At 43.6% G+C, this 27,635-nt stretch overlaps 1 protein-coding gene across 1 annotated transcript; it reads right to left on the bottom strand.

Moving 5' to 3' along the window:
- Positions 1 to 305: 305 nt before the first annotated feature.
- CCNB2 (cyclin B2) lies at positions 306 to 18,337 on the bottom strand. The gene is made up of 9 exons (XM_024567805.3): positions 18,169 to 18,337; positions 15,722 to 15,850; positions 15,526 to 15,639; positions 8,408 to 8,578; positions 8,146 to 8,304; positions 6,390 to 6,626; positions 5,944 to 6,084; positions 1,668 to 1,778; positions 306 to 590 (listed from the first exon to the last, which is right to left on the bottom strand). Exons 1-9 carry the CDS (start codon positions 18,190 to 18,192, stop codon positions 480 to 482), a joined length of 1,197 nt encoding a protein of 398 aa, XP_024423573.1. The 5' UTR covers positions 18,193 to 18,337; the 3' UTR covers positions 306 to 479.
- Between the last annotated feature and the right edge of the window lie 9,298 nt (positions 18,338 to 27,635).

Raw genomic sequence — 27,635 nt, 5'->3', positions numbered from 1 at the left:
GAGTTGCAGCCCAGTAGGGGGTGCACAAGAGGCAACCACACATTGATGTTTCTCCTCCTCTCTTTCTCCATCTCTTCCCTTCTCTAAAAAGTAAATAAGATGTTTTTAAAAAAGTTTAAGAATGGTTTGGCATTCACTGAAGCCAAGTTCTAGTTTTTCCCACCTGAGAAAATGGTAGTGTTTCCCAAAGCCATAAAGACAACATTTTATATGCTATTCATAACAGCTCAAAAAGAAATCAGTTAAAGCAACTGTCTACTGAGTTCTTCAGTATGGAACACACAAATAAGTATTTATACACTGGATACCTTAAGAAAAATCAATACCTTTATTTTTCTTCAATATATAGTTAGAAAAATAGGTCTGAGAAGAGATTTTGTGCAATAGACCACAGAATTATATATAATACAAAGTCAGGAATTCCAAATCAGCAAGACAAAGTGCATAGACGAAGCACTCTTCCTCGAGGATCCTGGGGCCTAGGCCCGTCCCATCAGCGGTGAGGCGAGCTCCTGGACGGCTTTTGCATTCAGCTGAGGAATGGTGCTGATCTTCAGGAGTTTGCTGCTTGCGTACTTGTTCTTGATGGCCTGCAGAAGTCACCTGTGGTTAAGGACACATCGGACCCCGCTCCCTTTCCCTTTCCGCCTTGTTCCTAGTCTAACAAGTACTGAAGGGCCAGACCCACAACCTGCAGACGGCAGGATGATACGGAATCGCCAAAGCCAGCAAGTGCTCTGGGTTCTTACTATGTTGTACCTGACAATTCCCTTCCTTGCCTAGTAATGGAGAAAGCCCAGCTGGTAGTATAGGGGATGGGGAGCCAGAAGATTTTCAGGTCTGAGGAGCAGGCTTTTTCTCTTAAGCTACCAGAAGGGTGGGAGGTAGAGGCTGTGTTTATTATAACTAAGTGCTGTCAGGATGCAACAGGCTTGCCAGGATGGCGGCAGTCACTGGCAATAAAAGTGAGTGGCAACCTGTGCTTATTAGCAGAGCCCAGGCTCTCAGGACTGAGGCACATTATGCTTCCAAGGTGAACTAAATCAGGATGGGAGGGCACTTTGTACAAGTGCCTCGCTCTGTGTCAGCAGACGCTTGCTAAGCTCTGATGTTCAGTGTCACGTGAGTGCAGGACAGTGCCCAACCTCCTCTGGCTCCTTCTGTCAGGTAGGCCATACAGGACCCTTCCTGAATGGGCTTCTTTCCCCTCCTTCACCATGCTTGCTATGCAGGTGCCTTTCAGTCATTAACCTGAAAGATCCTGGACACAGGCCCCGAGTACCATCACCTGAATACCCAAGCCTTCCACAGGGCCGTTTGAGGTAGGCCCTCGCTGTTGCAGAGCACAAGCTGACCAGCCTGCCCTGCTTGCTGAGCACCCTGCCCGGATACGGGGGCAGGTGTGGAGAAATCCCTTGGGCTGCTGTTGCCAGGCTGACTAATCTGAGCCTGGACGGCGTTAGCCTATCTACCTTGCTTTAAAGAGTCTGCTTTCAGAGTTGTCAGTATGCTCCATCCCCTGCTGTACGAGAAAATTACAGTTTGTGGTAAAATAAACTCACATATGCCAATATGTGTCCATGAAAACACAAACACACATAGATACACGGACTCTCATACGCAAAACCTAAAATCCAATGCTTTTCACAGGTTAGGAAAGTACTTACGATGAATTTCGTTAGGTTTTCATTTACTCTCACTACATTTTTGGCCATGTGCTGCATGACTTCCAATACCTCGTTCTCTGTGTATCCAGTATAATACTGCTGCTTTAAGTTCTGGAACACAATGCAAAGAGAAGGGGCGAGATAAAGCCTCCACTTCTTTAGAAGAGCCCCTCTTATACATGCTGACGTTACTTATGTAAAAGCTGTAAAAGAATAATCTTACCTCCTGGAAACTCAATCACAGCCCTAATCACTATCGAAGTATGAGCAGAGCAGCCAGGAAATGCGGGATGACTCTGACTCTGAGCAGGGCTAAATCAAGATGCTATGCGGCTCTCAGCTAAACCAAGTGCCAAACTTCCCGTAGTAGTATTTTTAAAAGAAGGTTACATGGGTTAAGTAGGGTACTTCACGTAACAAAGCTTTCATGCTTCTCTCTCTCACCTCACTGAAAGGGGACGGAAAGTAGGACAGAGTAGAAACGAACCCAACAAAGAAATGCCCCCTCCACAATTATGGCAGAGACCCGGGACTAATACGTATCACATGTCCTCCCATCAAAGCCCAAATGACAGTGACCGATGGGGAGCATGATAGCCCGGAATCATGACAAAAACTAGACCATAGGAAGGAAGCAATCTAATCTACCGAATCCAGAAGAGCTACGCAGGATTCTCTTGTTGGGCCCTGCACAATTAGCAGAGAGCACCCAGAGAAATCTCCATGCCCAGTCTCAGGGCCGAGCCTCCAGGGAACAAAATTCAAGCAAAGGACAGTTGTTGACTGAAAATAAGACTTGTCATGTATGAAGATACGTAACCTGACTTGACTTCAGTTCTATGATAAATTCTAAAACCTGAAATATATCTCTTTCACATGTACAATATAATTGGGAAAATAAGCCAAAATTAATCTTAATCCTAAAACAGGTTAGCCCTCACTGGTGTAGCTTGATGGGATGGGTGTTGTCCTGCAAACATAAAGGTCACTGGTTTGAATCCCGGTCAGGGCACATGTCTGGGTTGCAAGCCAGTCCCTGGTTGGGGATGTGTGAGAGGCAACTAATTGATGTTTCTCTTGCATATCAATATTTCTCTCCCATTCTTTCTTCCTCCCTTCCCCTCTCTCTAAAAATAAAATTTAAAAATCTTTTAAAAATAATTAAATTAAACAGGTTTAAAAAAGAAGAAATGAATTCCAAGGAAACAGGGAGACCTATAGTTCATAGGGTTAGAGCCCAAGCAAACGTGTCTGAGAATCACGTAATCTGGCTAAAAAGAGCCCCCGGTACCAGAACTATGTGCCACGCACATACCAGTGGCCTTTTTGCCTCAAGCCTTTTATTCAAAATTTCAAATCTACAGAAAAACTGAAAGAATAATATAATGAACATCTGATACCATTTGTGTAGATCCATCAATTATTAACATTTTGCCACTTTATCACGGTGTTTGCAACTCACTTTTAAATAGTGCAGGGAAAATTATATGTGTATATATGTAACATACACACACAATTGTGTATATAAAATACACATTTATTTATATGAGGTGCATGCGAGTTCCCTCTGTGAGGGACCACACACACACCTGACCCTTGAACAACTGGGGAGTCCGTGGCGCTGGCTTCCCTCGCATTGGAAACCGTACAGAACCACAGTCAGCTCTCCCCATACACAGATTCCCAGCCTTGGAGCTGACCCTTGACCTTGAACAACAGTGCTTTGAACTGCACGGGTCAATTAAAAAAAGTTCACATATAAGGGCACCTGCCCAATTCAGACCTGCGTTGTTCAAAAGTCAACACACAAGTTTTGCTGAACCATTTGCAGGTGAGTTACAGATACCTGAAGCATCCTCTAACAATATCCTCCTACCTAGTCACAATAGCATCATCACCAGCTCATAAGAAACATTATCAACAACCCATAATATATCATCTAATGCATAGTTAATATTCAAATTTCTCCCCTTTTCCCCAGTATATGTTCTATAGCTTTGTCCTTTTACATCCAGGGTCCAATCAAGGTACACACAGTACATATTGGTTGTTGTGTCTTTAGTCTTTTTCAGATTTAATACAACTTCTGCCCTGACTGGTGTGGCTCAGCTGGTTGGGTGTTATCCCACAAAGCGCAAGGCTGCTGGTTCGACTCCTGGGGTTGCAGGTCAGGGTGTGTACAAGAGACAACCAATCAGTATTTCTCTCCCTCTCTTCCTTCCTCCCTTCCCCTCTCTAAAAATAAATAAAATCTTTAAAAATTTTTTCCATTTTCTTGGCTTTCAATAATGTTCACTTTTTTGAAGAACGCAGGCCAGTTTGCTTTTAGAACATCCCAAGTTTTGGATTTGTCTGAGAGCTTTCCTGACTGACGAAGCTGTGTCAAACACCTTGGGCATGAATTCTATGTGGGGGACAATGTGTACTTTCTATTGCACCAGAAGGCAGGTCAAACCAGGAGGTTCCACCAAGGGTGATGCCAAGTTTCATCACCAGGGTAAAGTGGTAACTAACTGACTTCACCATCACACAGGTAGTTTTTCTTCAGTGTTACTACCTGTGAGGTGGTATTTTGGGACAATGTAAATCTTGTTCCCCAAAATTATTTCACTTAATGACATTTGCATCAATTGATGAATTAAACTGGTTAATTTCTAACTCTACCATTCTTTCTACTTTAATCAGCTGGCATTCTACTGATTAGAAAAAAGTCCCCCACCCCATTCTCTCCCTCTCTCCCTTTCTTCCTTCCTTTATCATTATGGACCTGTGGATTTTTAAAAATGCATTATAATCTCTCACTTTCACTGTTCTTTGTAATGCTCAAATTTAATCAATTAAAGCCTTTTCAGGTCAGTCCCCATTTCCTTTTTGCTGTAACCCCGTTGCATTGACCTTTGGTTGCTATATGCTACAACTGGGTCTAGGCTCGCCTTGAATCCCCCTGCCAGAGCCCTGAAATCAGCTGTTTCGCAGAGGAGCTGGGGTCCTATCCAAGTTGTGGGTACCAGGTACGTTGATTGCTACTGGGTGGTCACTGTTTTGTTTCTCGGTCCTTTCGTTATGCATTTACTGACATTTCCAAAAACAGATTTGATATAAACCTCCTAAGTAAACTTTAAGTATGTTAGCTTTTTTGTCCTTTGTTTTGTCTAACTTCACAGTTAGAGTGCTGTGTAAGGAAGTCACTTGAATTAATTTTTCCCTATGTTCTGTTACCAACTTGATACATAATGACACTGTCTTTGCTTAATTCCATTTCAGGGTTTGCATAAAACGTTCCTATTGTTCAAAAGTCAAAAAAAATACATTATATCCTATACAAGTTAACAGAAATTCCAACCAGCAGTCCTGCTCCGTCCTCTGTTCCCACCTAACTTCACAGGTCTCCATTCACAGTAGTTTCTGGTCTAGTTCCTCTGTTTTTCAAAAATGAGCAAATACATAAACACAGAAACATATACTCTCTCTTATTTCCCTTCTTTCTTACATAAAGTGTACGCTGTATACACTAGAATAGAAGCAGCAGCTCCACCACGGTGCCTTGGTAATCTTGCATGTATCCACACTGGCCACGCAGGCGAGGGCCTGAACCAGGGCTTATCTCTCTTGGCAAAATGCTCTGTGATCCCCCTGGAACCTGAGGGGATGGTCGGCTTGGAAGGAGCTGCCCCCAGGTGCGCTCCCACTCACCTCCCTGCCTCCGCTGGGAGGCTGTTAGGAGACCATTTCTCACCCCCTCCTGGGTCTGAAGAGGCTCTTGCTCTGCTGACGCCTCAGGGTTCAGCTACAGACTATGCAGCTGCTTAGTGGGAGCCTAGCATTGCTCATGCCCGAAACGGTATCCCATGCCTGCACTGCACTCATCCGGCCCCTTTTATTTCAGTGTTGTCCTCTGTGGCGCGTGAGGCACAGAGCCAGCACCTTGCTCCGTGTATGAATCTAAAAGCGGCTCATTTTATCTGTACTGGCAAATCCGTTGGGCCCTGGCCATGCTTCTCTTGTGTGCTTCATAACTTGCTTGTTTTCACTTAACAAAATATCCCAGAAATCTTAGCGTATCAGTTCTTAGCAGACTTCCTCCTTCTTTACAACTCTATAATGTATTCGTGTACCATCGTATCATCGCCTACTCTCCATCTGAATCGTTCCCAGCAGCTTTCTTTGAGGCCTTTGGACTTTAGCAATTGTTTAAGGACAGTGTTGTGAAAATGCTAAGCCCTTCACTATCAACAGGGCCTAAAATAAGACCTAATTTCTTAAATCCAACACTCACCCATTTTCCTTGGCCTAGAACCTTCTGGGACAGGCAAGAAGCAGCCGCTGCCACCTTGGAAGGGTGATAATGCACCATGTCGTAGTCAATGAGAGTCAGTTCCATCAAGTATTTGGCTAAAGTGTGCTGTTCAACATCAACCTATGAAAGAAGAGCCAGGGACAGTAAGAAGCACAGTAACATTTTTATCTTGCAAAATTCTGAGTGAATGCCTAAGAACTCAAATCCATGTAATTCACTTTTCCTTCTCAGAAACTGCTCCACTCCACAGTATGTTACAGAGAACGTGAGGTCTTTTCATCTTCAGAACTGATGAGGTAAGTATTAGGACTTACCTAAGAAGATGTTTCCTACAAATTCATAAGCTTCCCTTTAAACAGATTAGTGTTTCTGAGTGAGACAACAAACAGCAAAATCGAGTCTCCCACAGAATGGGAGGCACTTACCTCCCCGGCTTTTGATGCCCGCCTTAAGAAATGCAGTGGCAAAGGCCGACCCAACTCAAATTTCAGTTCTTTCAAAATTAGAGCTTCCATTTCTCGGATTTGGGCACCGGTATACGCGTTGTCTGTGATATAAACGAAGTCTTCAATATTTGGAGAAAACATCTCCTCATACTTGGAGGCCAAGAGCAAAGCTGTAATCCCAACCAGTTGAAGCTTTTTGCGAGAGACTGGCTGAACCTAGTTGAGGGAGAATGTGTCAAAGTCACACCTAACAAGACCGAGAATCTGGGTGGAAGAGAACGGGAGGGAACTAAGTCCCAGAGCCATGCACATCAACTCTGCTCGCGCAGGAAACCTAACTGTAAACAGCAACACCACCACAGCTGTCTGTTACTGTGCTCACCACGTGCCAGGAACACTGTGAAGATTCCAACAATCGTCTCATCAAATCATCACAAAAACCCTAGGAATTACCTATTTTTCCCCCACTTACAAACAGACGGCCTCTAAGAAAAGGCCCAGACAGCCGTCCGAGACTATTCAATCGACTATTCAATCGCTGTTGCTGGTCCATGACCGCTATCCTGGTCTGAGTGTCTGGGAAGCCCCTACACGACACGCAACACGGTCTAAGTCAGGAGGAGGCCACGCCAAAGAGCAGGGGTTTAACCGACGCCTGGGGACAAGGAGGGGGGTTTGCAAATGTTTCCTTAATCCTCTCCAAAAGTGCACTTATCAGTCAGCCTGAAGAATCTTTCAAAAGTGCTTCAGAGTCAATGAAAATCTCAGCCAAGAGTGTAAGGTTGCCATTAATTTCCTTAAAAAAAAAAAGAAAGAAACTGGGACTTTGCTTTTCTTGCTTCAACTCTAATTATTGAAAATCTATCCCCCAAAAAAGATTATATAATGTAAACCACTTGTATAATAAAAACCACCAAATCTATGGTTTCTTAGGATTTTATAGTATCTCAGGGTCATTATTATAAACACAGTTATTGTTGGATACTTTGTACTTGACCTAAATCTGTATCATAAATGTTGACTTTAAATCAGTCCAATTTGCAAGGCCATTGTTTGGTAGATAACACACCAATGGTTTATGGCTGGAATTTCTCCTAAGTGGTTGGTGTTTTGCATTACCAATTGGTAAATATTTTGATGATCATTTCTGCCTCTCAGCTTAATTTTTTACATTCCTCTTTACTTGAGACTTCACATTCTGGTACGCTCCTCACACACACCCTTTTTTTAAAACACCAAAAACACTGGACGACACTCCCCAACCCTTTAAAAAAAATCCTGCCTCCTCCCACTTCTCTCGTGATTCAATGCCACTGCTAGCTGGCACCTGTTTAGTTCTCTAGACAAACTCCTCACTTTTCAGAGGAAACTTAACAGCAAAGAATACCGAGCTACAGAAACCATGCAAGCAGGCCTGGAAATCCAGCGTCTGAAGGCACCGCAGGCTCCACACTGACTTTCAGACCATCTGCTGGTATATTTCCTTTGATGAATGACTGGCAATGCAGCATCTCCCTGAGCACTTGTCAGCTGGGTGGCCCGACAAAAATGCCCACGTTGGTCAGCATCATCAGAGGTTTGACACACTTGGACTGCTTCTCATCCTAGCACCTACATTTCTTTGGCTTCTCATAAATTGGCTTTTCGTCTTTTCTTCAGAGATACCACATCCTGGTACTGCAAAAACGCAGTGTTCCGTGAGCTACTGGTACAAAGTCCCTGAAGTCACACTTACTTGTAAAAATCGATCCATAATGGCGATGCACATGTACAGGGTCTCCTGCAGCAGCCTAAACTTGGAATGGACTTGCACCAGCCAGTCCACCAGTATGGCGCGCATCCGTCCATTTATCTCTCTTCCGTCTAAGAAATGTGCATTTATGGACTGCAGAACCTGTTGGTAGAATTAAAAGTTTAAAGAGCTGACCTCGTTTCCTTTCCAGCTGTGTGGTACATTCCATACTGCTTACACAACAAAAACACCAAAGACCACGCACCTCTAGCTGCCGTAGGTACTGGTAGATATCCTTAACGTAGTCACTGCAGAGCTGAGGGTTCTCCCCATCTTCAGTATCAATATCCTCGATTTTGCACAGCAAGGCATCAGAGAAAGCTTGACAGAGGTTCTCCTCCTTCATGGAGCTGTCCTCAGGTGTGGGAGAAGGACCCTACATAGACAAATTCAAGTCCATGTATGACCGCCTTAGGAGTAGCCTTCATCACAAACACATGCAGAGCCAACTGGTCTAAAATTATCATATGCGTTTTTGAAATACGTTAAAGCCAAAATGAATACATTTCAGAGTAATTGGTGAATAATTCACAATATAGTAAATGTTTTTAGAGATCTACTCCTTTGTTTAAAACTGTCTAATTATACTCAGATTGAAAACTTAAGTCTTCACGATGGCCTGTGGGCCCTGTGTCACCCGGCTCTCCCCCTTCCCTTGCTGCCCCGTCGCCAGCATCTCTCCCCTCGCTTTCCCTCACTCCAGCCTACGGGCCTCCCTCCTCAAAAACATTCCCGGACATTCCTGCCCCTGTATTCACAAGGGTAATTCCCTCACCTTCAAGTTTTGTTTAAATGATACCTTCTCAGTGAGGTCTATCCCGATTTGTATTTAAAATGACCATCTGCTTTCTATTCCCTGCCCTCCCCCCACATGTTTCATTTCTCTGTGTTTTTCCCCCCGTATAAACTATAAACTTCTAATAAAGAGTTTACATATGTATGGTGTGTATCACTTCCTGTCTACCTCTGCTAGAATGTAAGCTCTGTAAGTTTACATTTATTTAAATTGATTTTGCCTCAAATATCTGTATCATCCCTAACACACAGTAGGTGCTCGATAAATATTTACGGGAAGAAACTTAGACACCTGGGTTTAGAGGGTCCTACAGCTGACAGTTCACTTTAGCAGGAGCCTTTTCTACCAGTGTGATGTTTTCTTCTCACCAACTAATTTATTCTAAATGGAGAAAATGTCCGGCACATACGAAGCGGGAAAGCGCGTTCCAGCCCACGAATCAAATAGGAGAAGGGAGCAAAGGCGGAGCAAGTACAGACCCAGTAATTATTTTTGTATGCTGACAGTGATTATTTATTAAAAAAAAAACACACATTAAAAATATATGAAGTTAAAACAAATGTTTAGTAATGAAATATAAATAAACCATTACTTTTTAAAAGAATGAGAGGTACTTCTCAAAGTAAAACCTAACCGAATTGCTAGGCTATGAAGAATATGTATTAAAGAAATAAAATATAGAAAGACTGTATAATAAACAATTTTGACTTATGTACATTAAAGCTCAGTGATTATAGTTTCCAATCTTACAGAAGGATAAAATAACAACAAAATATACAGAGAATTTCAAAACAGCCCTTCCCTCTTAAATCAAAGTTATCAAACTGAGGAGGGGCCAGGAGAACAAGAGGTATACAGGTAGACATGCAATTTATTCAAGAATTTAAGAACCTCGAGGGGCTAGAATAAGTAAGAAACGCAACTGGGGGTACCAGGGAGAAACCTAGGGAAGGTTCCCAGAGTGGGAAGACCTTCAGGAAAATGAGTAGGCAAAAGGTACGCCGGTGCAAAGTCCCAGGGGAAGCCAAGAGGTAAAGGCAAGTCTGGGGACTACACATTGATTTGGGATGGCAGGAGAGCACGTGTGACGTATGCAGAGATGTGCTGGAAAGGTGAGCAAAGAGTTTAGATTTCACCCTAAGGTAAGTGAACCCACTGAAGGAACTGAACAAGACTGATGAGAATCTGATGTGCATTTTAATAAGCATATGTAGCTTCAGTTTAAGGTTACTTTTCAAGGATAAGTGTTGTCACTCTCCCCAGGAAGGGCGGTCAGTTCCAGGAAGCTGGCTTAAGGAGGCAGAGGGTATCGTCATGTGCTGCATTAGCAGCTTGAAATGTTTACCTATGTCTATTCAGAAGTACACCTGAGTTTTGCTATATCCTAAAACCACCGGGATGATACAAAGATAATTGCTCTGGTCCTTAGTTTAGAATTTCCTAAAAGCTTTCCTTTTGGACTCCAACATAATTATTCTAAAATCCCTTCTAAGATCCCACTCACCCGTGTGGGTGGTAGCTTAAGCCCTATGAACCAATTGTACAACCCTCTGCCCAGTGCCTGCTGCATGCAAAATTAAAAAATGTTTCAGCTAGTTAAGTGGCACAAACTCTGAATGACAAAATCAGCCTGAATAAAAACCTTCAGGTGTGGGCTGTCAAGAGGTAAGTGAAAACTCCTACCAGAAACAATGAAGACGAGAGCCCCGGGTGGTGTGGCGCAGTGGATTGAGTGCTGGCCCACAAACCGGAAGGTCACCGGTTAGATTCCCAGTCAGGGCCCATGCCTGGGTTGCAGGCCAGGTCCCCAGTTGGGGGTGTGCAAGAGGCAACTGAGTGATGTATTATTGCTCACATGTCAATGTTTCCCTCTCTTTCTCCCTCCCTTCTCCTCTCCCTAAAAATAAATAAAATCTTAAAAAAAGAGAGAGAGAAACAATGAAGATGTGAGATTTTGCTGAACTTGAGAAACTCCTGTTTGATCAGGAGCAGGGTGGAGTGTAAGTAAAGGCTACTGAAGTTCTCCAAGTACTGACATTGAATGAGCTGAGTTGTTGCGAGAACGATTAATATTGATAGGCAAATACACAGGTACTTACACAAGTCTTGTTAAAACACAGAGTTCCTTTATTTACTAAATTTATGATGTTTACATCATAAATCAATGTCAATTAAGTGCAACAAAGAAGGACTCCGAGTAAGACTGCTGACTCTAATCAGCCCGTGATTTGTAGCAGTGAGTGTGTACTCGTGGTACACAGGCACCCATAACTGCAGAAAGGCACAGCTGGTTACTGGTGATTAGCTTTAGGGAAGGTGCTGTGCGGTGGAATGAAACTTTGGGGGGACGAGAGTAGTAAAAATGAACTGAACTTTTTGGTTCTGTGCACTCTATATATTTCTGCATTGTCTTGCTTTTTTATGACTATATTTCTTGGGTATTTAAAAATGAAAGGTACTCTTTTTGATTTAATATGAACGATTGTGCTTAATTCCCTTTTATACATACTTTTTGTATTAGGGTTAGGTCATAAAATATTCTTATGTTTGAAAATAATGACTATCCCTGAATTCAGTGTTGAAATCAAATCTGTAAATCTAAAATCTCACACGTATTTCTAGCTGCCATTCCCCAGTTCACTTCCTAAGCTTGCATCTATCTCTTTTACAGCCCATTACAGCACAGCAAGGCATGCTTTTCCCCTACCTTCCCAACTTGATTGGGAACTACTTAAAGACAAAGTCGATGGTTCGTTCATCCCACTTGTTTCCCCAGTGCCCAGCAAACATGGGGCTCGTAAAAGGATTTCTCCCTCTTTCAAACTACTCAGTGTTCGCCAAAGCTTCATTACTCCGCAAAAAAACGCAACAAAACAAAAAACACACTCTTTTCTCCAAAATTTGCAGGATAATAAGCTCCTGCAAATACCTGTGAATGGCTGAAACCCTTTCAAGGTCTCAGCCGGAATCTCTGGTGATCCAGTTGCTTCATCTGCTACAAGACAGAAACCTGACCTCCAGTTTTGCAGGGGATAGGGTGAATTCCACTGATTAGAGGTCTGGGAACATCTGTGTTATCAGCTTTCCTTGTGCTCAGCTGGCATTTTAAAAACCTGTAGGGACTGGCTGTAAGGAATAGCAGTGACTGCAGATGGAGCAGAGGACAGAGCAAAAACCAGAGGGCTGACAGAGACAAGTAGGCAAAGGGAGGGGCTAACCTACCAGGAGGTGGGGCTTCTCCTAAATTATGGACCTTTTTTTTTTTTCCAGAGAAAAAGTGCATCTGAATTGGAAACAATCATTGCTCATCAATCCCTGATGTGTTCTGAAACTAGAAGCACCTTTCAATCACAGAAATGATTTTTATATGAAATGAGCTATAGGTCCATAATTCTTTATCAGAAAAATAGTGGCCTGTTTTGTCAGGAAGCTAGAGAAAAAGGAAGTCAGCCAAGAAGATGTGGAGGCCCTTGCTGGTGTGGCTTAGTGTACTGAGCACCAGCCTGTGAACTAAAGGGTCATCGGTTCAATACCCAGTCAGAGCACGTGCCTGGGTTGTGGGCCAGGTCCCTGGTTTGGGGCATGCGAGAGGCAGCCAACTGAAGTCTCTCTTCTTCTCTTTCTCCCTCCCTTCCCCTCTCTCTGAAAATAAATAAAAATCTTAAAAAAAGAAGAACAAAGTATGGAGTACAGGGAAATCAAACAGTGAGTTTCTGAAGTAATTTATCCTTTGTTTTGTTCACAATATTTTTGGTTCTTTGCTTTCTTTCTTTCTTTCTCTTCTTTTTTGGGGTGTTTTTTTTTTGTCTTTTTTTCCTTCTCCAAATCAAACAGTAATATGTACCTATGGTGAAAAGTCTAAATATTTGAAGAAAGAAAATGAAACTCAATATAACTTGATGAAATAACTACCATCAATATTTTGCAGATAAATGCACACTTTTAAAAGCAAATTTGGGGTTTCACTGCATCATATTGAATAATAATCTGATTTTTTTTCTAATGTAAGATACTTTGACATCTTTTAAGTATTCTATTAAAACATGGTATTTATAGCCCTGACTGGTGTGGTTAAGTGGGTTAGGTGTCCTCCTGCAAACCAAAGCGCCCCCTGTTCGATTCCCAGTCAGGACACATGCCTGGGATGCGGGCCAGGTCCCCAGCTAGGGGAGTGTGAGAGGCAACAACTGATGTTTCTCTCCTCTTTCTCCCTCCCTTCCCCTCTCTCTAAACATAAATTTTAAAAATCTTAAAAAATAAGTAAATAAAACATGGTATTTACAGCATTTCATTGAATGGATTGGATTGATCTAATATAAAATATTTCTCTTTTATATAAGAAATATTCATTACAGCACTATTTAAATGTTCTAGACTGTTTCTCTGATCATTTTCTTAGGATAAATTTTTAAAAACACACTTACTAAGTATGTAGAATAACCATCTGAAGTATAGTGCCAGATGGCCCTCCTGAAATGTGGGAAGAACCTCATTCAAACAGTCACGCATACAAAATGCTTCCTAATAGTCAGGAGCCCAAGGTCTGAAAAGCTGCTTTGGGTTTCACATTTAGGAGGCCACTGGACACCTCCCAGAAAAGGCCCATTAAAGGAAGGCCGATCTTGAGTATTTATTCTGTGCTTTAGTTCTTGATTTGAAACTCTTTCCTTCTTTCTTATGAGCAGCAACATCCTTGCCATCATCTCTTCTAAGTAGAAGCCTCCTAAGTCTGTCCCGCTCCTCTAGATGTTGCTGGTCCATTTCCAAGTGAATGTCGCTCTGTTACCTCAACACAACTAAAACCAAACAAGACACCTTCTCCAAAGCTACCTTCCTCTCTTGACGTCCCTATTTTTTATTAACTTATTCCTAATGGTTTCTTAAATAGTCAGTGCTTAAGGGTCTCACGTCTTTACTTCAAGCAACATATCCAAAGAATTTCTTCTGCATTCAAGATGCTATCTGTGAAAGCACTTCTGGCGCACTCTAAAACATTTAATGCCGTCTCCTAGCACCTGCATAGGCTAGTTCAAGACCGTCATCAGCTCCTGCTTAGACAATCACAATACCTCCTAATTCATGGCCCTTCCATGGCCGCCCTACACTGCTTTCACCACTTCTCTCCTCAACTTTTCAGATCCCGCGCTGCCTTACAGCAGCAATTTTCAACCGGTGTGCTACAAGAATATTTAAAACATGCAATACCTGACTATATATATAGTCAGGGGCACCGATGCCCTTTCCCTTAGATGGTTAAATTACAAATTGACAGCAGCCAACACAACAATAGCCATCTGGTGTGAATGAATCAAAATTATACCTATACCTATTGTTTTGTCAGATCAGCAAAAAACAAATTTTTGTGCCACATAATTTTTAGTAATTAGTTTATGTGTGTCATGAGATGAAAAAGATTATAAATTGCTGCCTTACAGGATAAAACCCAAATTCCAAGGCCTTCAAATCCAACTGCAACCTTCTCCCAAATTTATATTCTGCTTCCTCACTCAAACCTGACCCAGTATAGATTTGCAGACTCCTTACCTGAAGGGCATGATTGTAGGCCTGTTCCCACTTTGGTGCCTTAATTCTCGCTACTGCTCCATTACCTTGAAAGGTGCTTTTTCCTGTCAGCCTCTCCCTGTCCTTCCAAATGCCACTCATTCCATGAAGCTTCCCCTGACTACTGCATCCTGCAGCATTCTCTTCCCACTTTCGATGCCCTTTCCTAGAGCAGCATTTCTGTCAACCCGTCATTGGACATTCCATCAAATGCATTGCCCACGGCACCTAGCATCATTCCCTAGGATCAGTGCTTTCATTTTCAGGTACGTTTGTCCCTTCTAGATAAACTTTCTGAAGACAAGATGCCTCTTTTTCAGCCTTAACATGACTGGATGTATATAGTAAGTGTTCAATGTATATATTTCTCAAATATAACCAATGTTTTATTTTGAAAAATTTCATACGGTTACACATATATATCTTTGAGCTGGAAAAAGCCAAGTAGTTGTTGCATTCTCAGCACCTACAACAGTGCTAGTCTCATAGTAATCGCATGAGTATATGTCACCTAGGAATGAGAGCATGCATAACTTAAACACGGTGGAAGGGGAACAGGCGGAGTTAACCAGTCACAGAGACTACAACTTATCAACCCAGAATGTTGGTATTTCCTTGTTCTTACCCGAGTGTGGGTTTCAGAATTGTGAGATTCCACAGCTTCATGGGCAAGTTCATTTTTATGGTGGATTATTTTAATAAAACTTACCAAATTTCACTAGGAGATCACTACACTTATTTAGATATTATGGTAAATAATTTTGTTATTCAAGGTCATAAATATTAAACTGAGGCATCGTCACTAAAAAAGTTGTATATATTCATTTCCTACAGTGTTGTTTCACAGTAGAACTCTAGCTATGAATGGGCTTCAAAAGTTGCAGTGTGGAAAAAGGCCATCTTTTGCAGTCTAGCCAAAAATGGTCTACTTCATTAAGTACATTTGTTAATTCAGAACTCCCTACCTTTGGAGCCAACATTTTCATCTGTACTGGTTTCACAGAAGCAACGGGTTTCAGCTGTTTGTTGACATTTGTTGTTTTGGTGGGTTGAACAGGTACTTTCGTGTTCGGAGCTTTCTACAAGGAAAAAGAAATGTGAACAGGGCAAGACAGCAATGTTGCCCTCAGTGGGCACACATGCAGTCCTCATGTTTCTTACCTTAGCTACTTGTGTTGCTCTGGTTGTAACCCGATTTCCAATTTCTTCTAAAACTGCTCGACGGAGTGTCACATGACTCTTCGCTTTAGAATTAACTCCTGTGTCAATATTCTCTAAATCAGTGGACACCTAAAAAAAATAACAAAGAGTTGAGCCCTGGCTGGTATGGCTCAGTGGATTGAGTGCCGGCCTGCGAACCAAAAGGTCGCTGGTTTGGTTCCCAGTCAGGGCACATGCCTGGGTTGTGGGCCAGGTCCCCAACTGGGGACGTGTGAGAGGCAACCACACATTGATGTTTCTCTCCCTCTCTTCCTCCCTCCCTTCCTCTCTCTCTAAAAATAAGTAAATAAATAAGATCTTTTAAAAAGTTGAGACAATTGAAAACACTTGGTTAGTGTCAGATACCCACATTCAGAATTGCTTTAGGAAAGGTTAATATGCTGAGGTCTATTGCTAAGAGCAAAAAGGCACATTTCAGGAAGTCTAAAAACACTATTCGCATTTGATAACGTCACTGTAAATTAGGCAGCTCACTCGTCTATGTTACCTATAAAAGAAAATCCCACTAAGAGCTCAACAGATAAGTGATTATTTCCCGTATAGCACCCACGTCACCTGTTACAGAGCCCTATATATTAAAGGTACCTACAGTATTTAAAAACCTTCCTTTACAGAGATTAGTAACAAGTGCAATTAAGATACAATATTAAAAAGTTATAATGGGTTGGGAAGTTTAAAAACCAGATGTTTAAAACCTAAACTAGAGCCCTGGCCAGGGGTGCAGTTGGTTGGAGCATTGTCCATACACCAAAATGTTGTGGATTTGATTCCCAGTCAGGGCACATACCTACGTTTCCAGTTTGATCCCCGGTCGGGGGCAAGTATGGGCATATGGGAGGCAATCAATCAATGTCTCTCTCTCTCTTAAATCAGTAACAATATATTCTCATGGGAGGATTAAAAAAAAAAAAACTAAACTAGCTTTGATTCTTTTTTTAAATTTTTAGAAAAGGTTTTATTTATTTATTTTTAGAGAGAGGGGAAGGGAGGGAGAGAGGGAAACATCAATGCGTGGTTGCCTTTCAAGCACCCCCTACTGGGGACCTGGCCAGCAACCCAGGCATGTGCCTCCAGTGGGAGTCCAGCCAGGGACCCTTTGGTTCGCAGGTCCGTGCTCAATCCACTGAGCCACACCAGCCAGGGCTAGCTTTGATTCTCATGCCATTCTAGAAATAGTAAGTGCTTATGTAGCCATGATCTTGTAGAGATAACAACTTTTAAAATGAGGTTATCATAGCATAGACTCTCCCATGTTAAGGATACTTAGAAAGGAAATAGTTTTTGTGTAAGAGTTTTACTCTCCAATTCAGAGAAAGTTGGAATTGTATGAAATAAAAGTTGTTAGTTGACCTTACCCTGTTTTAGACAAAATGAGTTTAGGAAAAATAATTCATACATAAAAAGATAATTTTATTATAGAAGTGAAAAGCATGTCACAGAAAGAAAAAAACAAAAAAACAAAAACCAGCACTGCCTATCCCCCAGAAATTGGGAGTTCTAATCCTAAAGTGTTTCCCAACAGGGGATATGAATGGACCTACCGGATAGAAAGAATTTGACTATGAAAGAACTTTATGGAATAGATTAGACAAAAATTACTTCTCAGTTCGACTTAGATACACAAAAGGGTAGAAAGTAAAACCTGAATGTATTCAGTCATACTGTTCAATTTTTCTAGCAGTAATTGCCATTTTAAAAGTGTTTGGAAGTTTAATGCTTACAGGGGGAAGCCTGGTAATGTGATTAAATTTAAATCAGCTTTTTACACTAGTCTTTAAGCCAGGAGGTTGGAACTCAGGTGTGTTTTGACTCTCTATTTTTCAGCAAAGGAAAAGTAGATCCAAGTACAATTCAAGTCTGCAGGAAAAATTTCCAAAATACCGTCAACACTTTGATTTTTTGCAACGATGAAATAAATGATCCAACATTCAGAACACTTTACTGATCACGGTATTTCTTCCCGTCCTTCTTCCCATCCCCACCACGGATCCCTTAACGGGTAAGGAGTCTGAAAACAGATTTTCCAAGGAAATCCCAAGAACCCTATATTTAGACAGCTCTCTAACAACAACGAGCACTCAGGATCGTTTCCTGACTACTAGGCCCAGGCTCGAGGGGCTCGCTTTCCAGGGGCCACCTCCGAGGCGCTTTCCAGGAGTTCCCCCATCTCAGTGCAGAGACTCGCAGGGGCGGGGAACCGGAGAGCGGAACCCAGGCCGAGAGAGGCCACCGGGGAAGCGGACAGCCGGAAGAAGGGGAAAGCAGCGCCGGCTGGGACAAAGAAGCGGGAGTAGAAGAGAGGAGCGAGCGGCGGCGGAGGGGACTGGGGTGGGGGTCGGGGAGGGCCGAAGCCCCTGGCCCCGGTCGGGGGTTGCCGGTACACTCACTGTCGGGCGTCGGAGCAGCGCCATGAGGGACGCGGCAGGCAAGAGTGCCAGCCCAGCCCTAGGAGAGACGCGGACAGCAGAAGGAGGGAACAAAGGTCCGCGACGCCGTTAGGTCAGCGATCCTAGCCCGCACGCTGGAAAGGTTCGGCTGTTGTCTCGTTTCAGGATTCAAATACCGCGCCTCTCGCGCCCCCATTGGGCGTCTGTACGTACGACGCGCTCTTCCCATTGGCTTAGAGGAGGCGTTCGCGCATGCTGACTGGCTGAACTTTTCAGACCCGTTTGTCATAACAACCGGTTGTTTTTGTGCTTGCTGTCTTTTTTTTTAAAAAATGTTGGTATCCTAGATAAACAGAAATGAAGTGTCTCATTGAGAAAACAGATGTAGCACGCCTTGTCTGAATGTTGACAAGGCCTCAGATACAGATGTTTCTTATGTTTGTACTGGGTGGGCGGAAGTTGGTTCTAGGGAACATTCTAAAAATGCCATTTCTTGTTTATTCCTCTTCCGGAAGTTTCGAGTTGGAGTTTAGGTTGGTTTGGGTCGTGAACAGGCGCCTCTAGGTGGCTCAGGGCTGCACTGTGCTGGGTGGTTGGGACTCAAACGTGTGCTAAAGTGGGAATTGTGGCGTTTATTCAAAAGCTAAGATTCCCAGGAGAAGCAAAATAATAATAGTAATAGCACCATCGCTTGGTATGTGTTATGGTCGGTGCTCAATAAATTTTCGTGGAATAAATGATCTTGTGATATGCAGAACGCTTTAAAATGAAAAAGAAGGTGTGATCCAGCCTTGGGCAGAAGGGTAGGAGGATCAGATCAAGACAGGAAAGGAAAAAGTGAGAATCGGAAAAGAGAGAAGGAAGAGGTAAGGAAAGGTCCAATGCTCACAGTAAAGGTGGTGGAATGAGTCCCTGTAACAGGCTCCATTTAAGAATTTGAGCAAGAATTCTTATCACGCCTCTTCCACTCTTTTAAAAAATGGTTTACCTCTCTGTTACTGGGGTACCAATGAGCCTTAAATGAAGTTAAATGGTCTGAATTAAATTCTTTACCCTTGCATCTGACATTTCTAAATCTGTTTCCTCTTCTATAAAACAGGAATAATTGCAGCTACTATGCAGCATGCGAAGATGTTAGGGTATCCATCGTCCTAAAGTAATCTTAACCGACTTACAGGACTTTGTGAACAGAAATGCTATGAATGGTAAAGTGCTCTTATTAACTGAGTTGACATTGTCATAATCAATTACTTTAATTCATATTAGATTTTTTCATTAAAAATGAAAGTAATATTTCTTTTGTATCCCTCACTGCAACTAACCTAGAACCTTACAAGTAAACTTTTTGATTCAACCTCTGGTTTAATGCATTGTAGTCCTATATTTTTATGTTCTGTTCCTTCCTGCCTTAGTTAACATTGATTGTTCTTCCTGTCTGCTAATTTACATAATTTTTTTCATTGAAGCCTCATAACAGTCCTTATAAAGCAGATAGTGTCCCAATTTTTTGTCATTTTTATGGAGGTATAATTGATACAAGTTTTAGATGTACATTATAATTCTATATTTATATATATTGCAAAATGATCATCACAATAATTCTAATTAACATCTGTCATATATTTTCTCAGTTTGAAGGAACTAAGTCTCAGAGCAGTTAAATATCTTGACTGCAATCATAGCACTTACGAGTTTTAGAGCTAGGATTTGTAATTAGGTCTGATATCAAAGCCTGTGCTCTTTCTACTACATTTACCATTTGTCCAACTCTGTCTACATTTGGCAGAAAGAGTGGGGAAAGTTTGAAACAGTCAGGGAAGGAAATCAAGTAGGAAATTAATGAAGGATAAATTTCTTGAAGTCTAATGGCCCTTTGCAGTATGGTAAAATGCTACATGATCAATTCACTTTATTGTCATTTCTTGGTCAAGTACTTAGGCTTCAAAAAGAAGTGCATGTAAATTTCAGCAAATATGGGGTGAAGGGAAAATAGTGCAGGCTAAAAGAGCATCCGAAGCAGAAGCACAGACCACCAGTACTGGGCTGGCATGATGGCAAACAAGGTGAGTGGCTTGGTTCGGCAGGAGCCATTGGGCTTCAGGGTGTCTGTTGCCTAGTGTCATCCAACCCCATGGAAGGGAGACAGAGACAGAGAGACAGAGCTTCTGAGATTCTGACACAAATGTTCCTGTCCTGGAGTGCCAAATGGGAACTCTTCTGTTCTGACACCTAAATTCCCCAGTTGGGGATAGAGTCTTGGAGTCGTGGCTGTGAGGATGATTCTTCTGAATCACCTAAGGTTTGCTTGTTTGTCAGACCCTCCTCACTTTCAATTCCTTATTCAGATACCCACCTCTTTCTCCCAGTCTTGGGATTCTTTTTCTCAGATTTCCAGGACCTTCCCCCATTGAGACTACTTCACAGTCAGAAAGACTCTGTTAATGGAGAATTCAAGAACTTCAGCAGGCAAAAATTGCCCCGGGCAGGTCAGGTCAGAGCTGGAACCCTCTCAGCCCTCCTAGAAGTCCCATCTGTAGGCCACTAGGACCAGCTCAAACTAAACCCCAGGTGCTGCTTAATTCCAACAAATGCACTAGAATGTGTGCTCCACGTGGGCAGAGGTGCTGCTTTTGTGCCCCGTTTGTTCTCCAGTGCCTATAACAAATAAGGTGCTTATTTATTGTTGAATTTTTTACTAGGATTCCCTTGGGTTATGTACCAGCTCACCTGATGTCCTTGAAGAATACTTCCTCCTTCTGGGTGACTTTCAGCAGCCATTATTCCAGATCACAGTGTAATTTCTAGACCATTAGTGAATGAGACAATTGACAAATGATGACCCTCATCAGCTGATTTTTATCAGAACCCAGGTATCTTCCTAATATAGCACCAAGTTCTCTCCCTCAGTTACTCTGATCCCATTTCCGTTTCCCACCCCCACCCATTTCTACCAGTTTCTGATGTCTTCCCTTCTTTCAACTAGCTAGGAGATAAAATAAACTATATTTAATACATTGAAAATTAAATGTCTGTGTGCCAGGCACTGCAGGGAACACAGAATAATATAGTATGAGCCACTCCCTCAGGTTCAAAACAAGGAAGGGGATACACATAGAAACAAAATTAAGAGGCAGAACCTAAAAAATACAGAGCACAAAGGAGATTAATTCAAATTGGGGGCGATAAAGGGAGGCTTACTAGAATGGGGGCTCTTGAGCTGGACTTTGTCAGGACGGGCAGATTTTAGCAGGCAGAGATGGCAAAGGCATTCAAGAAGCGGGGATGGTAAGAATGAAACAAAGTAGTCTGAGCTGTTTGGATTGTAGGAATGTTAAAGCTGCAAAAGTCCAGAAAATGAGGAATCGAGGCAAGTTTTTAAGAAAGATAACGGCTTTGGCAGGATTTCGCTTTAGAAAGCTAACCCCGAGGGGGACTAGAGTGCATTGGGAAGCTGATGGTTTCCCAGGTGAGACCTAGATGGAAGTGGAGAATGAGGGGGAAAACGTATGAGGGGCATTTTAGGAGAAATAGCAGAACCTTGGCAATTTACTGAATGTGAGTAACGGAAGATAACAATGGTAACTTTTAAAAGTTTTTTTAAAGATTATATTAAGATTTTAAAAAAGAATTTAGAGAAAGGGGAAGGGAGGGAGAAGAGAGGACAGAAACAGTGATGTGTGGTTGCCTCTTGTAGGCACCCCCTAGGGACCTGCTGCCCAGGGACCCGGCCAGCAACCTAGGCATGCGCCTTGACTGGAAATTGAACTGGTGACCTTTTGGTTTGCAGGACGATGCCTACAACCCACTGAGCCACAACCCACCAGGGCAGTAACTTAAAAATTTTGAGTGGTTAAGTTAAAATTTTCTTTCAAGAGCTACCCAAACTAAGTTATAAATAAATATAGTAAACTTCATTGCTAACTTCTTTAGAGGGGCAGGTGAGTTATTTTCTTACTGAAAGAAAGCCTTTCCTGTGCCTTGCTTGCACCCATCTTGACCTATTACTTTCACCTTGACCAACTGTCTCTTGCATGAAGGGCACCAGGCAATCTATTGCTGGCCAGGCAGGGTGCTTGGGTATGTCCTAGTCTAGGGCCTGCACACTTTCCCAGAAGCAGGGAGACGCAGAGAGGTGGAAAGAGACATTTTCCTGGAGTCCTCATGAGCCTCCACTCAAAACAATTCTTTAAAATCTGGACCTCAAGCTCATGGATTATCTGTTTTGTTGTTATTGCTTTTTAATCATCCAAATACCTTGTGTAAGCAGGGTACTATGCATACTACTTAGAAGGGCAAAAAAAAAAGCATAAAAACTGGGTGTCTGCCCTCATGGTGCTTAAAATAGAGAGAAGGTGCGTGGAAGAAGAGCACTGTAACTCACTCATGCTTTGAGAGGGAGTGAAAAGGTTTGAGAAGATCTGCTGAGAACTAAAAACAGTATGCTGTTCAATGATTCATACATTTCTGGTTCTCTGTTACAATGGATAAACATTGAGACACACTCTTAAGTTTTGTATCATGTCCTAATCAGCTTCAATGGAGTACTAAGAAGCTGAAGAATGTGGAGAATGTCCCAATTGGCATATCGAGTTGACTTTTTCAGTTGCAGCCCCCATTCTGGGCCATGCTGCACCTGTGGGCTGTGCAGGTCTACTCAGACACGAAAGCCAGTGCCACCATCACAAAGATGACGGAGCAGAGACCATGTCTCTTCATTCTTATTCCTTCCACTGCCACACATGTCCTTTGGGAAGCCGATGCTCCCTTTAAAAATACCACCATTCCAAGACCTAACTCATACATAATATGAAATAAGGTAATTCCATCCTTCCTAATGCTCAGATCACATCTGCAGTAATGATCATAAATAGGTATCATACTTTGGGGAACATCAATAAACTAGAAGTATCCAGAAAATGGTAAAGGACAGATAAGAGGCTTAAGATCCAGCCTAAATAAAAAAAGAAGGGTACTGAGGATATTTCACTTGTAGAAGACCTAAATAAGTGAAGATAGCTGTCCTACAATAAATATCTGAGAAGCTAGCATATAGCAAGAAACCAGATTTATTTTTGTACTGCTCTAGAATACAGAATAGGACCCTATGTGAGGTTATAGGAAGACCTACCAAAGAAAAAGAATGATCGTTTCTAAAAGAAATGTGCTTCAATCAGTGGTTACCGTACCATCACTGGAACAATATAACTAGAGGCAGGATAACTGCATTATCAGGGTCCTCCAGATAGATATGGAATTGGCTCACATGACTATGGAAGCTTGTAAGTCCCATAATTTCCAGTCTGCTGTCTGAACACCTAGAAGAGCAGCCAATGGTTTAGTTCCAGTCCAAAGACTGGTGGGCTGGAGACATGGGAAGAGTCCATGTTTCAGTCTGAGTCCAAAAGCAGGAGAAAAATGATATCCCAGCTCAAGGACAGTCAAGTGGGAGGAATTCTCCCTCTTTTACAGGTGAGGGGCTGGGGAGGCAAGTCTTGTTTTCCACTCAGGCTTTCAACTGATTGGATGGGTCCCACCCACATTAAGAAGGGCAATCTGATTTACATAAGTCTACAGATTCAAATGTTAACCTCATCTAGAAACACCCCCACAGACACACCCAGAATAATGTTTGAGCAAATGTCTAGGCTCTCCACAGTGCACTCAAGTTGACACAAAGTTAACCATCACAATAATCATCTATTCACAACACCATGGAAAGAATTTCCTTCTTTTTTTTTTTTTAAGATTTTATTTATTTATTTTTAGAGAGGGGAAGGGAGGGAGAAAGAGAGGGAGAGAAACATCAATGTGTGGTTGCCTCTCGTGCTCCCCCTACTGGGGACCTGGCCTGTAACCCAGGCATGTGCCCTGACTAGGAATCGAAACAGCTACCCTTTGATTCACAGGTTGGCACTCAGTCCACTGAGCCACACCAGGCAGGGCAAAGAATTTCTAAATTATACGAAGATATGACAGTCAAAAGACCAGAAAAACCTAGCTATCTCCACCCTGTTAGTTCTTCTCAATTATCAGCATAGGAAAGTGAGTTTCTCCACTACTGATTCCTCTGATTATACTTGAGAATAAAGGCCATTTTGCACATATGGCTCCTCCATATACTAGACTTTGGTTAAAGGGGGCAAAAAACTATGTTCAGGAAGTTTGCCCTCGAAATTCTAACAAAGCAATGGGGTCTATTTTACACTGCTATGATAGATTAAAGATGACCACAGTTTCCTGAAGCACTTCTATCACATGTGTACTCTAATATCCTCTCTCCTTGAACCTGCCCTAGCCTTGTTACTTGCTTTGACTGATAGAAGGTGATCAGATGATACTGTGCCAGTGCCAGGCCTAGCAGTTTCTTCTTTCTTGGAGCTCTGAGCCCGCATGTGAACAGGTCTGTCTAGCTATTCCTCCCTACAGAGGCTGCATTGAGAGAAATGCCCAGTGCGTTTTCAGCTGTCCCAGTCCCCCAGAGCTGAAGAATCAGACATCTGGAGGCCATACTGGACACTTGCTCCCAGTAGAACTCCCAGCTGAATGCAGGCACAAGAGGAACGCTGGTCACACCACACTGCGAGAAGCGCCACTCCTACCCCCGAGCCCTGCCCAAATTGTGCAAGTATGAGCAAATAAGATTTGGGATCCTTCCTAACACAACAGTTAAGAGATATGCTTATCTGGAGCATCCCCAATCCTTGTACCAAATACGTCCTTTTGTTTGCTGGAATAGTCTTGTATCTTATTGGTTTCTCTTGATGTTACAATTTAGAAACACATAGCAAAATAGCTAGAATTTATAATTACTTGTAAGCCCTGAATTCTCAATGTTATTCCTATTATCTGCATGGGAAACAAGCCATTTCCAGATTTCTTGGCATTTGGTTGACAACTGAGGGCAGTTTATTGGGTGCTAAACCATGGATCAGAGGAACTGAGAGCCTTGGGTACCACCACTGACACCAGTTTGACACAACTTTTGGCCACAGAAGTCCCGATGTCTGTAGACTGAGTCTTGACATAGGGTGAAAAAGGTGAAGGGAAGTAAGAGGTACAAACTTCCAGTTATAAAATAAATCATGGAGATGTAATGTACAGCATAGGGAATATAGTCAAAAGTAGCTTAACTTTGTGACATAATTATTAGGTTTATCATGGTAACACATCATAAGGTGTATAAATGTTAAATAAATAATAACTACATTGTACACCTGAAATTCATATAACATGTCAACTATACCTTAATTATAAAAAATAAAAGAGGGAATTTGGGCTAATTAAACGCTCCTCCTGAAAACCTGCACCCACCCATTAGTCTAAGAGGAAGCCTACGAGAGGCTAACACAACACAGTAGGTCAGTGGTATGTGCTTTGTTAGCCCTTAACATCCCTGCTCAACCCAATTTAGTGTGGAGCAAAATTAGGAGAGGATGAGAAATTCCAGTGGTTAGTTTCTGCATAAAATTTTCTTTTTGATCAGAGAAAACAAATGGTTTCACAACCTGCGCCACTGTGATCCACTGGCAGTAGTAGCTGCCTACAGCACCTGGACGGTTTGCATAGGCAGCGACGCTCCCATAGGATTGCAAGGCAAGGGAAGAGAGCACGTGTGCTGGGAGTCTTCTGTGCCTGTAGTATTAGAAACGTTCCACCCCATCAGCAAAGGGCTGCAGAGAAGTGTTCCCTTTAATCTAATAACTAGCTGCTTACATTATACAAGAAAGTTTAGGAGCAAACCCTGATGTGTAGCTCAGCACCTTGCTGTGTGCTACCATTTCTCATCAAGACACAGATATGTAGGCGGTAGAGTGGGATGGAACAAGCACCAGGTACCTGACATTCGTAAGTCTCCCTGTTTTCTCCACATGTAAGGGGACCCCCTTATAAATGGAAAAACAGGGCAATCCTCGCAAGGGGGAGGCCTGGAGTGGAGGAGCCTGCAGGTTTCCCGCAAATTAGGCGAGTGATGTGCACCCAGGCCCCTGGGTCCGAGCTCCGGGGAGGCAGAGGACCGCTCCCCGAGATATACAGGCGTCCTGCAGGGGATCAAGTGACGGCGTCGGCACCCTCGAGGCAAGAGACAGGGCGCCAGAGCCCCGAGAGAGTCCCCCAGGAAAGCCCGAGCCCTGGCCGCAGAGGCTCCTCCTGCCTCCCGGGCTCTTGCCATGGGGCTTGGTCCTGCTCACCCAGGCCCAGATTCCCGGCACATGAAGGCCTTTTGCGGACACCAAGGACAGGCAGCCAACGATTCCTTCACAGAGAAGGGGGTTTGAGCTCTGGGGGACTGAGGTCAAAGCGGTCACACTCCCTTCTTGGGTGGTTTAGCACAGACTTTAGACAGTTGAAGCCGCTGGGTCCAAGTCTGAAGCCTTGGGGCAGGGTGGGGGAGTCTCTGGCAAAGCCAGACTATTGGCCGCCCAGGCAGAGGGCAGGCCTGACTCCCTACGAGAGAACCCGGCCACGGGCATGGGTCCCGCCCCCCGACCTGGCCCCGGGTCCCTAGTTCTTCCCTGGGCACTCTGCCTTTGTGGGGATGGGAGACCTGCCGGGAAGGGTGGTCCACGGGAAAACGCGCGGTCCACCAGGTGGCAGGGAGAGCGTCCAGTTACACGGACACGACCCCAGGGACCCTGTGAACTGGGCCTGATATCTCAAACATGGGGCACATTGCCCTGAGGGAGGCTGTGGTGGGGGGGCCTGCCCTGCACCTGCCCAGCCCCGCACCTTGGCCCGAAACCAGCCAGCCGCCACTCGGACAAAAGCCATCTCCTGGGGGCCTCCCCCCTGTTCTTCGCAGTGGGGAGCACGGGACGGAGGGGTCTGCGGTGTCCCGCAACTTAGGCCGGGGACTCCCCGCTGGCCCCAGGGGACCGAGCCCCAGGGAGGCAGAGGGCCTCTTATTGCGGGATGCAGGTGTCCTGCAGGGTCAAGGGAAGGCGTGGGAACTCTCCAGACAGGAGAGGGAACTCGGGCCCTGAGAGAGCCCCCGGGAGAGCCCTAGGTCAGGCCGCAGGGGCTCCCGTTGCGTCGCCCGGCTTCTGCCATGTACCTGCTCCTGCTCGCCAGGGCCCAGGTACACCGCAGGTGAATGCCTTTTGCGAACAGGAAGGACAGGAGGCCAACAATTCCTTCATGGAGAAGGGGGTTCGAGCTCTGGAGGACTGAGGACGAACTGCTCACACTCCCTTCTCGGGTGGTTTAGCACAGACTTTACTGACTGGAAGGCAACCACTCCAAGTCTGCCACATCGGAGCTGGGTGGGGCAGTTCGAGCCAAAGCAAGAACCTTAGCCCACCAGACGGCACAGACGGCAGTCCCTACCAGAGAACCTGTCACTGGGCTGCGTTTTGCTAGCCGGTCTGCACTGGCTCCACCTGGCGGAAGCCAGGCCGCACTACGCGCCGACCACAGGTCCCCAGGTCTTCACTGGGCACTCTGCCTCTGCCGGGGTGGGAGAACTCAGG

The sequence above is a fragment of the Desmodus rotundus genome, chromosome 7, assembly GCF_022682495.2.
Source record: "Desmodus rotundus isolate HL8 chromosome 7, HLdesRot8A.1, whole genome shotgun sequence".
Taxonomy (NCBI): Eukaryota; Metazoa; Chordata; class Mammalia; order Chiroptera; family Phyllostomidae; genus Desmodus; species Desmodus rotundus.
Note: the sequence above shows the minus strand (reverse complement) of the source record. Positions and strands in the feature narration are given on the sequence as shown.

Coding starts and splice junctions, on each gene's coding strand:
- CCNB2 (XM_024567805.3), bottom strand. CDS start 18,192: ATGGCGCTGCTCCGACGCCCGACA. Junction 15,640..15,721: donor GAGCAACACAAGTAGCTAAG/GTAAGAAACATG, acceptor TTTTCCTTGTAG/AAAGCTCCGAACACGAAAGT. Junction 6,085..6,389: donor GGGCATCAAAAGCCGGGGAG/GTAAGTGCCTCC, acceptor CTTCTTTCATAG/GTTGATGTTGAACAGCACAC.